This window comes from Periophthalmus magnuspinnatus, chromosome 18, assembly GCF_009829125.3.
Source record: "Periophthalmus magnuspinnatus isolate fPerMag1 chromosome 18, fPerMag1.2.pri, whole genome shotgun sequence".
Classification (NCBI taxonomy): domain Eukaryota; kingdom Metazoa; phylum Chordata; class Actinopteri; order Gobiiformes; family Gobiidae; genus Periophthalmus; species Periophthalmus magnuspinnatus.
In genome coordinates this window covers 20310731-20323549 of record NC_047143.1, presented here as the reverse complement: position 1 = coordinate 20323549, position 12819 = coordinate 20310731, and the positions used below count along the sequence as shown (strand labels likewise).

At 40.1% G+C, this 12819-nt stretch overlaps 1 protein-coding gene and 2 non-coding genes across 4 annotated transcripts in view; 1 reads left to right on the top strand and 2 right to left on the bottom strand.

The window, feature by feature from the left end:
• adissp (adipose secreted signaling protein) overlaps window positions 1–6193 on the top strand; it is a 200473-nt gene extending 194280 nt beyond the window's left edge. The window contains exon 6 of one of the 2 annotated variants that reach the window (XM_033983648.2): window positions 4158–6193. In XM_033983648.2, coding sequence (XP_033839539.1) covers window positions 4158–4258 — 101 coding nt within the window. In that variant the 3' untranslated portion in view covers window positions 4259–6193. The remainder of the gene's footprint in view (window positions 1–4157) is intronic. The other variant, XM_055229033.1, reaches the window with a different exon arrangement.
• trnag-gcc (transfer RNA glycine (anticodon GCC)) lies at window positions 1401–1471 on the bottom strand. Its single transcript has one exon. It is a non-coding gene; the product is annotated as a tRNA-Gly (tRNA).
• trnag-gcc (transfer RNA glycine (anticodon GCC)) lies at window positions 2030–2100 on the bottom strand. Its single transcript has one exon. It is a non-coding gene; the product is annotated as a tRNA-Gly (tRNA).
• Window positions 6194–12819: the final 6626 nt, after the last annotated feature.

Genomic DNA, 12819 nt, shown 5'->3' with positions numbered 1-12819 from the left:
TCAATGTCCCTTCCCTGGATGTTCACTGAGGGGGCAGTAGAGTGGCGTCAGCGGAAGTCCACCACCATCTCCTTGGTCTTCCCTGCATTGATGATGAGGTGGTTCTGCTGACACCAGTCCACAAAGTCCTGTGTTAGACCTCTGTACTCCACATCGTCGTCATCCTTGATGAGGCCAGTGATGGCAGAGTCATCAGAGAACTTCTGCAGGATGCAGCTGTCCGTGTTGTGTCTGAAGTCTGCAGTGCAACGGGTGAAAAGAAAGGGTGCGAGGACAGTCCCCTAGGGCGCCCCCACACTACAGGTCATGAGATCAGACACGCAGTTCTTGGCTCTCACAAATTGGGGCCGGTTTGTGAGATAGTCCAGGATCCAGTCTGCCAGGTCACAGTCCACCCCAGCAGTCTCCAGCTTGTCCCTCAGGAGCAGTGGCTGGATGGTGTTGAAAGCACTGGAGAAGTCAAAGAAGAGAATCCTCACAGTGCTGCCGGGGTTCTCCAGGTGAGACAGTGAGCGGTGCAGCAGGTAGATGACGGCGTCCTCCACTCCGATGCCAGGCTGGTATGCAAACTGCTGCATCGCTGAGCTCACGGTGGAGCGGAGGTGGCCAAGGACCAGTCTCTCCAGTGTCTTCATCAGGTGAGATGTTAGAGCCACCGGTCTGAAGCTGCTGAGCTCCTTGGCCTGTGGCGTCTTGGGCACCGGTACCACGCAGGAGGTCTTCCAGAGTTGTGTTACCACCCTCAGCTTTAAGCTCATGTTGAAGACATGCTCCATAACTCTGCACAGTTCATGTGCACAGGACTTAAGGAGCCTGGAGCTGATGTCGTCTGGTCCTGCTGCCTTCCTGGGTCTGATCTTCTTGAGCTCCAGTCTCACCTGGGCTGTAGAAAATGACAGTGGCAGGCTGGGGGGATGGGTGAGTCCATGTGTATTGGTGGGCTGAAGAGCAGTGGCAGAGGTGTGAAGAGGTACAGGAGTTCCCCATTGTCCAGCTGGGAGGGGAGAGCAGGCAGCTGTGTGGGGGGAGGGGTGGGTGATTGATGAAATTTCAGGAAGCGAGATTTGAGGTCATTTAACCACTGCAGGTCCCCCTCCGTCTGGGCAGGAGGTGCTTTGAAGCCTGAGATAGTCTTGAGACTTCTCCACACCCCGTGGATGTTCTTCTCCTGTAGCTGTTGCTCCATCCTTCTCTTATGGCTGGCTTGGCTTGTCCTGATTTTCCTCCTCAGCTTCTTCTGTACAGCCTTCAGTTCCTCTTTGGTCCCTGACCTAAAAACTCTCTTCTTCTTCTTCAGCAGAGCTTTTATGTCAGGGTTCAATTGTTATGAATTGCTATTGCTATTTTGTGCCAGAAATCATTTTTCTTGATCTAAAGATCTGGGGAAAAAAAAGGTCATTTGCATTGGCCGGGAATCGAACCCGGGCCTCCCGCGTGGCAGGCGAGAATTCTACCACTGAACCACCAATGCACATCTGGTCTGATAAGTGTGTGGGACAAAATCGAGAGTCAGGATTCTAATCCCTTGAAGTCATATATTACATCTTAAACAGACGTTTTCATAAAAGCTGTTTATTCTTAGCTGTTCAGCCATATTATGGCAAAAATTGTAGGAATTAAGTGGTGCATGATGCACAAAATCAAAACTTCAGTGTATTCTTCAGTGCATAATCTTTGCTCACGTCTATCTCAATTTAGCATTTACTGGTAGAGAGTGCCCCCCGGTGGCCGTTAGCCTGTAAAACTCTATAAATTAGCCGCACTGTCGTATTAGCCGCACCTTTGTATAAGCCACAGGGTTCAACTTATAGTCCAAAATTTACGTTACTTCATCAGAGGAACTTTTCAACAACTGCTCACTATTACATTGTAACAAAGGATTATTTATGTATTTATTAATATCTAATTATTATATTCTTTGTAGAAGTGTAAATGTGTAGTTTTTAGAATGAATTATATAAAATGCAATTGGAGCTGGAAAACGTTATATACTTTTCTTCTAATCAGTTTTGAGAGGGGAAAATTATTTTGCATTGGCCGGGAATCGAACCCGGGCCTCCCGCGTGGCAGGCGAGAATTCTACCACTGAACCACCAATGCATTTCTTGAAGAAAGTGGGTGGGACTCGAGCTGAGTCGCGTCTCAACAACTTCTAGATCAGGCATGCCCAAACATTTTTCTTGGCCCTCAAGTTTCCAGGTGAATTGACCCATATTACCTTAAACAGTACTTTTTACTGTACATTTCTAAAAATCTAGTTTAATAAGCCCATCTCAAATATTTAATGCGGATCACCACTTAAAATCATAAACTCAAGATTTCCCTGTAAATTAATGCCTAACACTTGTAATGTGCTTTACAGGCTTGTTAAAGCCTCTCCAAGCACTACACTATAGTCATTTTTCATTCACTTCCGCACTTGGTGATGGTAAGCTACTATTGTAGCCACCGCTGCCCTGGGGCAGACTGACGGAAGCAAGACTACCAATCTGTGCCATTGGCCCATCTAACCACTACCAATCATTCACGCACACACCACTTTCATACTAGGCAACAACAACAGAACTTCATCCTCCAACCTTCCCATTAAAAAAAATAATAATTTTAACCACATGCATGCAAATAAAAAAAAAATAGACTTTCAAATACAAAACATGCATCCAAATATATATAAACTCACCCAGATTCAGAAATACACACAATTTCCAAAACAACCACCCAATAAAAAAAACATACTAAATAAAAAAGGCATACTCCCAAATAAAACTTTTTTTTACTGGGAATTATTTTAGTTAACTCTGAAATCACTTTTTACATTTAGCACAAAGTAACATCAGACACAGAGAAAGTGAAAATGTTTACTTTGCCTGATGTTTTTATTATGAATTGTTGCAATGGGTATTTTTTACTTTGACCTAAAGTAGAAATTTTATTGTGTCCCAATAGACATTTTACGTCTAGACATAAGCCAAGACTTGTCAGAGTTGTAACTCTCATGAAATAAAACACCTTCATAATTAGGTAAAAGATTGGCTGACATCTGCCATTTGAGTGTGTTCACGTCCAAATTAATCAAAATTGTAAGAATACAGGAATTGCAGCTCATTCAAATGAAGCCACCTCTTTTTCAGGGGGGTAAAAGTAATTGGATACTATAGGAAACTCAGTACAGGCTGGAAATGGCCTCATGGAAGCGAAAACCAAATGTTAGGTGATGTCCACAAGCTCTAGACTTAAGACATGGAACTGCAAACTACTAATAAAAGAATAGCTGAAAGTATTATAGTAACTGAAGCCTGTGGCAATCGCCAAGCCAGCACTGGGTTTTCTTCCTAGTGGGTCTGTTCTAGTAATTTCCTGGAATTGGATTTCTTTGAGTGTTTTTGTTTTGGTCTAATTATTACTTTTGACCTGCGGAAAAGATTCCTTTGAAGAATTCCAACTCCTGAACCCTTCCTTCCATTTGAACATCAATACCCAGAATAGTAAATGCTCTAGTCTGGACTAGTTCTAGTCACGCCCCCTTATTATAAATGTCTTTCAGAATTATAATACAAGCTGTATTTTTAAGGATTGTTTTTTTTTTTATATATATATCATTGTTTGTAGAAGTGTAAATATGTAGGTTTTCAGAATGAATTACATGAAACACAATTGGAGCTAGAAAATGTCATATTTTGCATTGGCCGGGAATTGAACCCGGGCCTCCCACGTGGCAGGCGAGAATTCTACCACTGAGGTCATGAAGTTCTAAAACATGACTACTACTGACCAACGTGATTTTGACACATTACGTTTTTTTGTTGCACTCCATAGAACGGAAAACCACACTCCTCTGACTTCTTGGTCTAAAAAGGGATTCAATATGTCTGCAGCCAGTGGAGTGTATGAATTTAACACAAGCACGATCTAATATATTAAAACAACCAAACTCTGTACAGTACAGTGAATTGAGAAAGATCCAGGTTTATCCCTTAATTAAGTAGTTACTAAGCCTGAATCATTCTTTATGAAGTATTTATAAACTTTCTTTCTTTCTTTGTGATTTATTAAGGTCTAGTTATTACAATGTGTAGCAAAGTACTTGTCTTATTTAACTTTAACATTTTTTTTTATTGTTACTTTATCAGTCTTTTTATCTTCTTTGTCTATTGCAGACAGCCGCCACGGGACACCCATGCTTTTGGAGGGGGTGCGATGCATCGGAGTGGAGCTCGAGTATGACTCTGAACAGAGCGAATGGCAAGGATTTGACTAAAAACAATCTCCTCCTCTCAAAAAATAGTTATCAAAACATCATAAACCAGTGGAACAACTTTCTATTTAAAAAGCTGTTTTCAACTATTTTAAGGCCGCATAACTCATTTGTTTCAACCTTCAAACCAAATGTACTGTTTGAGGGACATTATGGAGTTCAACAATGACTGCCCACTCTGCGGTTCTGGAACTAAATTTCCCATTCATTTTTATCATAGACTTAAAAATATTCTAATATTATAAGTTTGTTCAGGGATAATCAGCTACATGGTAAGTAATGACCACAAGACATATAATTTTATTTAAAATCTGTTTCTGAACCTTTATAAACCACAAATTTATTAAAGCATTTTGCCTTGTTGGTCTTAAAACAACCGCGTTATGGATATTAGTCAGCACATTGCTGGTTAGCCTCCACGATACATTTGAACTCTTAATATTAGAATTTTTTGAAAAGTGTATGGGAAAAATTTACTTTGGGAGACTGATCAGGCTGTCACTGGTGAGCTCCGTATCCCATCTAACCCAAGTTCAATGTGTGCTTTACTTTCTCAAACACTAGAGGGCAGCAGTACACTTTGCATACACACAGCTTAACTGTTACTGCCTGTCTGACATAATTCAAGTTCAAATATATGAAAGACAAGCAATGCAACACTGTATAATAACAACACTTTATTTAGCATTAATAAAGTCCAAGACTTCATTCATGATGAACATTTCTTTTTTTTTTTTTTTTTGGGGAATGGTTTAGGCTTAGTAACTGCTTAATACCCTAATTACCTTTATTTAAGTAGTTACTAAACCTACATAATTATTAGGCTAATAAACGACTTACTCATTATGAATTAAGTCTTTGTTCATGCTTTATTCAGGCTAGTTAAGGTGTAGTTTATTATTTAATTAGAAAGTGGTAGCCAAGCATTTAAGGTTAGAGTATATTTTCAAGGAACAACATATTCATTGCACTGGAAAGTTTTAATGGTCCGATTGTGTGTCCAAAATGGACCATCATTGACACTATTGAAGGCTTGAATTAGGACAATACTGTTTTTAGTTTGCTCACTTGCTAAACCATAGTATTATTTAATTATGGTTAGGTGTGTCTTCAATTTATTTAAAAATTTGGAAAACTAGATGATAACATTTTGGTGAGGTTATGATGCCAAAGGAGCCTTTTATTGGTGCTAGATTAATTAAAATAAAAATAAATTTTTTTAGCATTAATTAAAGTTAATATAGTTTACTAGCACAGATTGGGCAGAATTTTATGAGCACTGGCAGGTGAAGAAAGATATATCTTGACACCATTATAAACAATATTGCACTGCAAGTAAAGAAATGGCGAGACTGAATACATCTCTGAAACTTCGGCAGTGGCCAGTGTCTCTTACTCAATTATTACTTGATTTTATTTCACATGTGTTCTCAAAGTTGTGACATGATAAACTTTTTACAGTTTTCAATCTGAGGTTTTCAAAAATATCCCTTTGACCTTACAGGTTGCTCAGAGTTGGTAAAGAAAAAAACAAAATGGTCTTTTATGAAGCCTTCACAAAAAGTGCCTTTCATTGAAGCCAGTTGTCTTTGTTGACATTTTGTAATAATATTTCTCTTTGCTCAACATTTACCGCTCTCATTTTCTCACAAACATCGGTCAATCCCTTATCATTTTTTTCTGTTCAATTTTCAAAAGTGCCAAGAGTTTGTGTAGATTGTCCTAACATATTTTTCTTTGGCTTTGTTTGCAACACATCTTTAAGAAAAAAAATAAGTCTTCTATGTAGATTTGTTCTGATGTTTTCTTGGTTGTATGGTCAAATTTCAATGTGTTCCTACTGAAATGCTATAGGAATGTAGTGGTTTATTTGTTCTTTGTTGATTGTGGTTTGAATTTTTAATGTTGAAAATGAATAAAATTGTATGTTTGACTTTGGGTTGGGTTGTGTCAGTTCCTAGCAGTGCCATGAGGTGGCAGTGTGGGCCACCCAAATCTGTACCACAAATATCAAGCTATTAGAGGTATGTAGGTTAAGTAATGGAAGTATAATATAACATTTATCTCATTAGGTTTCTCCAATATCTAAATGTATTGCCATAATAAATGTTTTTTTTTTTTTTGTTTTTTTTTTATTGCAGTACAAGGTAAACATTAAAATAAAACAGATTTGTTTATATTCTGCAGCAAACTCACAACGTGATCCAAATGGTTCTTTTTTGCGTAATAAGGTAGGAACAGACCGATATATTGACTCTGAAAAATCTGTATTGTTTAGGCCTATGTATTTTCCCCATATAGCATTATCACTATTTGGTAGAAATATCTAAAATACTAATACGGAGGTTATTTGACAGTACCATCATAATCACTTGCAAACCCATAAAAAAAAATTCACCCTAAATCTAAAAGTCTATCATATTTAAAACCTGATAAAACTGACTCTACAAAATATAACACAGTCCATAAAATACAATTAGTCGAATGTTTTACTTGATAAAAAAGCTAGAGCGAATAAAGGAATTAATCAAAGTTTCAGATCGTCCCCGTGGGTGTGTTAGAGAAACAAGGCAGTCCTTTATCGATAAAGTACATTTTTCTATTGTAATATCTTTTTAATTTCAGTCAGTGTAGAATAAATGTGTACGTAATATAGGCGTTTTGTCTCAGTCTCAGTTTATGCGAGTAACAAGAGTCGGGTGCATTTAAGGAAATCATTTATATCGAAAAAGAGAAAAATAAATACAGTATAGAGACAATTGTGACCCTTCAATCATTTGGTAAAGGTTCATTCTGTCTTCAGTTTTAAGCTTAGAATTATCGATTCTTTTATACTGTCTGCAGCCTTCTCCAGCACTGCATCCTGTGTGTGATAAGGTGTATGCTCCCTCATCACGGTTTATGCTCCTTAGACCTCAATTTCAGATCATGTTTGATCCAGTGGTGGTATCTGTTGATTTCAGCACAGATGGCCTTGGTATTGGTCCAGTCCGTGATGTGGTTTTGTCTCTTGCAGTGTTCGGATATGGCCGATTTCAGATTCTCCTGCTCAGCTTGTTCTTTTATTGCTCTATTTTGGCCATTTCTTTTTCACACTTTTTTATGTTTCTTTTTCTGTGTTCCAAATGGTCCTCCTGTCATGTGTTACTCTGCATTTGTGTTCTGGTTGTCCTTTGTCCTGTCCTTTGGTTTCACTAATAACTATCTGAGTTTTGTGTGATTTGGCTAGTGTAATGATGTTGTGTTTCCTCACGACTTTCTGTATGTGTTCTGTGACCGCCCCTGATGTATGGCAGTGTGACTATAGCAGGGTTTTTGGTATTGTGTGTGTTCTTTTTCTCCCGTTTTATGTTTTGTTCTGTGTTTTGTGCCTATTTTTTTGTCTTTTTTCTATTAGTGAGTTGTGTATACATGTTTCCTTCTCCACCCTGTCTTGAGTTTCTGTGATGATGGTGGCCCGGTTTGTTCTGTTGGGTGTTCAGATGTCCATAGCAGGTATTGGTCGGTGTGTTTGAGTTTGCGGTATATTTTAATTTTTATGCTCCCGTCATCATTGTGATGTATTTTTAAGTCCAAAATGCTATTTCTTTGTTTCATTCCTCATCGTGTGTGTGAATTTGATGCTGCCAGCATGGTCCATGGTGTCCAGGTGGTCTGTGAGCTGTTGTGTGCAGCCGGTTTAGATTTTTTCCAGAATGTCATCAACGTACCTTTTCCAGAGTGTGATTGTGCAGTCTTTTGGTGCTGTGGTGATGGCTCATTGTTCTTGGTCTTCCATGAAAAATCGGCTTATGATCACTGACAGTGGGTCTCTCAAGGCGAATCCTTCTTTCTGTTTGCATATGGTTCCTTGGTATTGAAAGTTCATAGATGTGGCTACAAATCTCAATAGGGTCATTATATCTTCTATTGTGGTTTGGTTCTTTTCTGAAGTGATTCGTCCTGACTGAGTTTATTATGAGCAATGTTGAGTCTGGCTACTACGTTGTTGGATATGACCATTTCATCTGTTTTTAAGGTGATGTGCTTTAGGTTCTCTGTCAGTTCCTTTGAGTTCTTACAATGTTGATCCATGAGTCCGAGTAGCAGTTAGATTATTTTGACAAGTGAGTTGAAGAGGTTGTATGTGACTGATCCTATGTTATCTATGGGATGGAGTGGTGCACCAGGTTTGAAACAAAACGTATGTAGGGGAAACAAAAGACCATTTGGATCATGGAAAAAAGAACATCCAAAAAAGTAGGAAAACGAAAAGGCCAACAGACATATAAGAGCAATAAAAGAATAAGTAGAGCAGGAAAATTTGAAATCAGCCATATCTGACCACTGCAAGAGACAAAATCACATCTTCGACTGGAACAACGCCAGGGTCATTCACGCTGAAAGCAACAGATACCACCACTGGATCAGAGAGGATATCGAGATCCGCAAATGAGGTCCAAGGAACATAAACCGTGACGAGAGAGCATACACCTTACCACACACATGGGATTCAGTCGGTACAGGGCGTCTGATTGTCAGGCAAAACCAGGTAAAGCATCCTGCAAGTCACCTCAGGACACCACCTGATGCTTCTGAGGAAGGCTACAGGAACATCTAAAGCAGGTGAAAAATGATACCTGACAAAAGAATTGCTATTTCTATAAGATCATTGTGGGATTTGTATTGAACTGCCATGAGAAAAATAATAATTGAAGTCAGTATTGTCCACAGATTTGAGAAGTTTTAAGTGTGATCTGGCACAAGTTTTGAATTTTATTGGTGTTTGTTTTTGACCTGTTTTGATAGGTTTTAGTATGCTGTACATTTTATTCTAGGCCTACATGTTTCAGTAGAATTATTCTTGTTTCCAGGACAACACATTACATGACTCATTGCCCAATCACTGAACCCGCAATCTGCACACTTGCGCTTTGGCGCGAAAGCACTTTACAAGAAGAGAGGGCACTGCCAGTGACACGGGGAAGTACTAAGGACTGCGGCCTGGCGCGGCACAATGCCGGGATAACCGGAGACGTGAGGGGGCAAGCGGAGGTACAGAGCCAGCGGCCAGAAGCCCGCTACACAGCACAGAGACACCCAAGACGCACCACGACGTTTTACACCAGCAGCCGGACAGATGAAGATCTTCCTGCGGTGTGAGAACTTTGTACCTTATTTAGTGGTGTTTATGCAGTAGATCCTTTGGCCTAAAGGGGTAGTGTTGTGTACTAATGGATTTGTGCTGGCCGGTGTGTTCTGTGCGCCAGGAGGGCAGTGGCGGCGGTTGGAGTCCAGCGAAGTTTGCAAGAGTCGGACGACGGAGCTGAGACGACCACAGAAGAGTTGAGCAGCACGACGCCGTCCCCCAGCAGCAGGAGGACGGCGTGGGCACTTTGTACATGTGATGGTGCGGTAACAGAGACACGGCCTATAGGTCTCACCGTGGGTTGGGGCATGGTCCTGTTTGTGTTTGTTTGTGTTTGTGTGCGTCCAGGCGCAGGTCATGGTTGGGCCCATCATCGCGCAGTCAGTGCCTCATCCCCAGGTCACTCCAGCTGGACAGAACGGGAACGTGGTACTGGGATCAAACTGGAGACAGGAGAGATGGACGTCACCTGGTTTTAATATCGCATCATTTTGTCTCTGCCGTTATTTACTGATTTTCACATCTTTTAATCTAATTTAAAGAGTAGCCCTGTTTTAACGTAATTGTTTGAACAATAAATTATAAATTCATTTATGACTTTTCTATTTATTGGTTGCACAAAGTTAAGATCTATCACATTTTTAAATGACCATAGCTATGTTTTTTCGGCCAACTGTCATTTTATTCAACTCCTCCGTGGCCTTCAAACTCGTCTTACAGACGCACCACACATGCTACATAACAGCTGAAGTTTATAATATCTGAAGTTTGTACACTTAAAAAAACAACTCAAAAGCAGATGAATTTTAAAGGAGCCCAACAGTTTATAGCAAAAATGTGCCACGTAGCGACATTTTTTTGTTTTCATAAAAAGTATTTTATTAAATTACTCTAAAAAAGTGTTGTTTTTATATAATAAATAAAGACTTAAATTAACAGTTGGATAGAAGAAACTAAATTAGTGTTGGGATAGCCTTGGATCAAATGTTCACTGTTAATTATTTCCTTAAATATGTAACAAAATATGAATTGATCTGATACAGGCCTTTACTTCAAACTAAAGCTAATAATACCATTGCAAAAAAAATGCTATGAAATATTCACTTTGCAGCACGTGCTGAGCGAAGAGACAGTGGTCATATTCTCCACTGCTCAGTTCATTGGAGTCTGTTCCTAATCCGCAGCTCCAGGAGAGTTTAGGCTGTGTCCAATTCAACATGTGCTAAACAAGATCCTAATGCTGTAATGTGCCACAGCCCATAAAAGATGCACATGAACTTGCTCGGTTCATTTCACGAAGAAGCTGGGCAACATAAAAGATGTGATCAACGCAGTACGCGTGTCGGCTCCTCTTTAACAAATATTACCGTTCAATGATCCGACCCTCGCTGTGCATTAAATGTTTGCCATTCCTGCGCAGATTTGCGTGGGCTGTTCACTGTGCAGGAAGGTGTGAACTCTGTGTGGCCCGCTGCCCTCACACTGACCCTCGGGATTACAGTAATCTCTGTTGATTGATCTGATTGATCAGATTCATTTCCACAGGGCCGCGGTGCGCACGAGGCCGCGGCACCAGTGCGCACTCCTCGCTCCAAACGCTTTTCATGAAAGCACAGTGGCAATCTGCAGAGGACAGTGAGAATGGTGCTGCTGATGAAGGGGAGGAAACAGCTCAAAATCATGAAGGGAAAAAACACAAACTTTATTAAATCAGCGTTTTATCCACACGAATGAGAATGGTACACTCCTTTGTCCCCAGGCTGAACAGAGACGGGCGCAAAACTGACTGTGCAAAAAAGGTGCCCATTGTCAAAATGACATTGTCACTGAAACAGAAAGCTAAATAGTCTATAATCAGTCATATCACTTTGTGTTCACTTAGAATGTAATAGAGGAAACGGCATTACTAAGCAAACATTTTCAGCACAGAAGGAAAAAAATACGCTCTATTACAAGATTAGCCCAATCTGAAAAAGAAACAAGTTAAGTTTCTGTTTCAGCTGGCAGCTACACCCCCACCTCTTTGGAACCAGGTGAATGACAAAGCACAGACAAATCTTCACCATTACCGCAACAAGTGCCACCAGAAGACTATCCCCGAACCAGCTCAATGCACTCCACTGAGGCTGTTTACATCCACACTGTCAGCAGCTCTATAGATTGTACACATGACGTCTACTCTCAATAACTGTTCACTATAGTTTCCTGAATCTCGACTATTCTTAGATTCTCTGCTATTCTAAATTAGCAGATGTCAAGCCTGTTTCCAACCTCACTTTTTTTCACTATAGACCGTGCCCAAACTGGAGAACAAAAACAAGAGGCATGTTTGTCCAATATTATGTGCGCCAGAATCAACAACTGGACTGAAACGCTGAAATCAAGGCTAAAATGCGGAGGGATGGAGAGGAGAGGCAGAGAGGGGGACAGTGGTAGCAATCAGCCTCTCTTGTCTGTGGCCCCAGCGTATGGTTTGATTGACAAGCTCTATTTAGCGAGCGGGAGATTAGGCAGCAGCTGAAAAGATGCGGTGTGCCATAATTACGACACAAGGAGCACAACAAGACGCACACGCACACAAGACGCAAGACTATAATTATATAATCTGCCGCTAAATGGCTTTCTGCTCACTTTTTGCGGTGATGTTTTACTTAAAGGCAAAAGGAAACACAAATATTTATGCCCCAGTGGTGACAACAGCAGCAGAGGCAGTAGCAGCTTGACAAGGAAGTCAATGGGAGAAAGCTGGCACCTGCTTACAGTGGCCCTTCTTTGTTTACAGTGTAGAGCAAAATGAGTTGAATTGGCACAGTAATGTAGGGCCTATAGTAAATTTAGCACAGCGCAAAAAAAAAATCCATATTCTGGAACCTGTTCATTTGTAGATTAAGGGGAAATAGATGCGGGTTTATATTTAATCTCCTTTAAGATAACAAATGCATTTAAAATACTTGCTTCAGTGCTTCTACTTCTAAAACACATTTTGCTCACCGTTTAAAAAAAGCAAAAAATTAGAGCCCCAGAAACGGCTATTGGCTTGAAAAGGGCGGTTTTAGATCAAGAGTTTCCACATATTCACATGGGAGTGATTTATTAGGTTATTACAACATTTCATATCATGTATTAAGCCTTGAAACCAACCCAAGTCCAAAAATATAAGTTGGGGCTGTGGGACATAAAAATGCATTCTAAACGCAGATAAAATGAAAGGTCTGAGGAAGGGCATCAGATGTAACTCTAAAGCTGCCTCATTTGCACACGCACTTACTTTCTGTGGAATAAATACAGTCTTTGTTGTCAGTCTTGTTGTGTTATAGCCTATATTATCCTACCCGTGTCAAACAAGCACAACTTTAAAGGCCCCTTGGTTTATTAATGCGTTCAGGTTAAGGTGTTAAGAGCATCATCTGCATGAATCCATATAAAAATCCGTGTC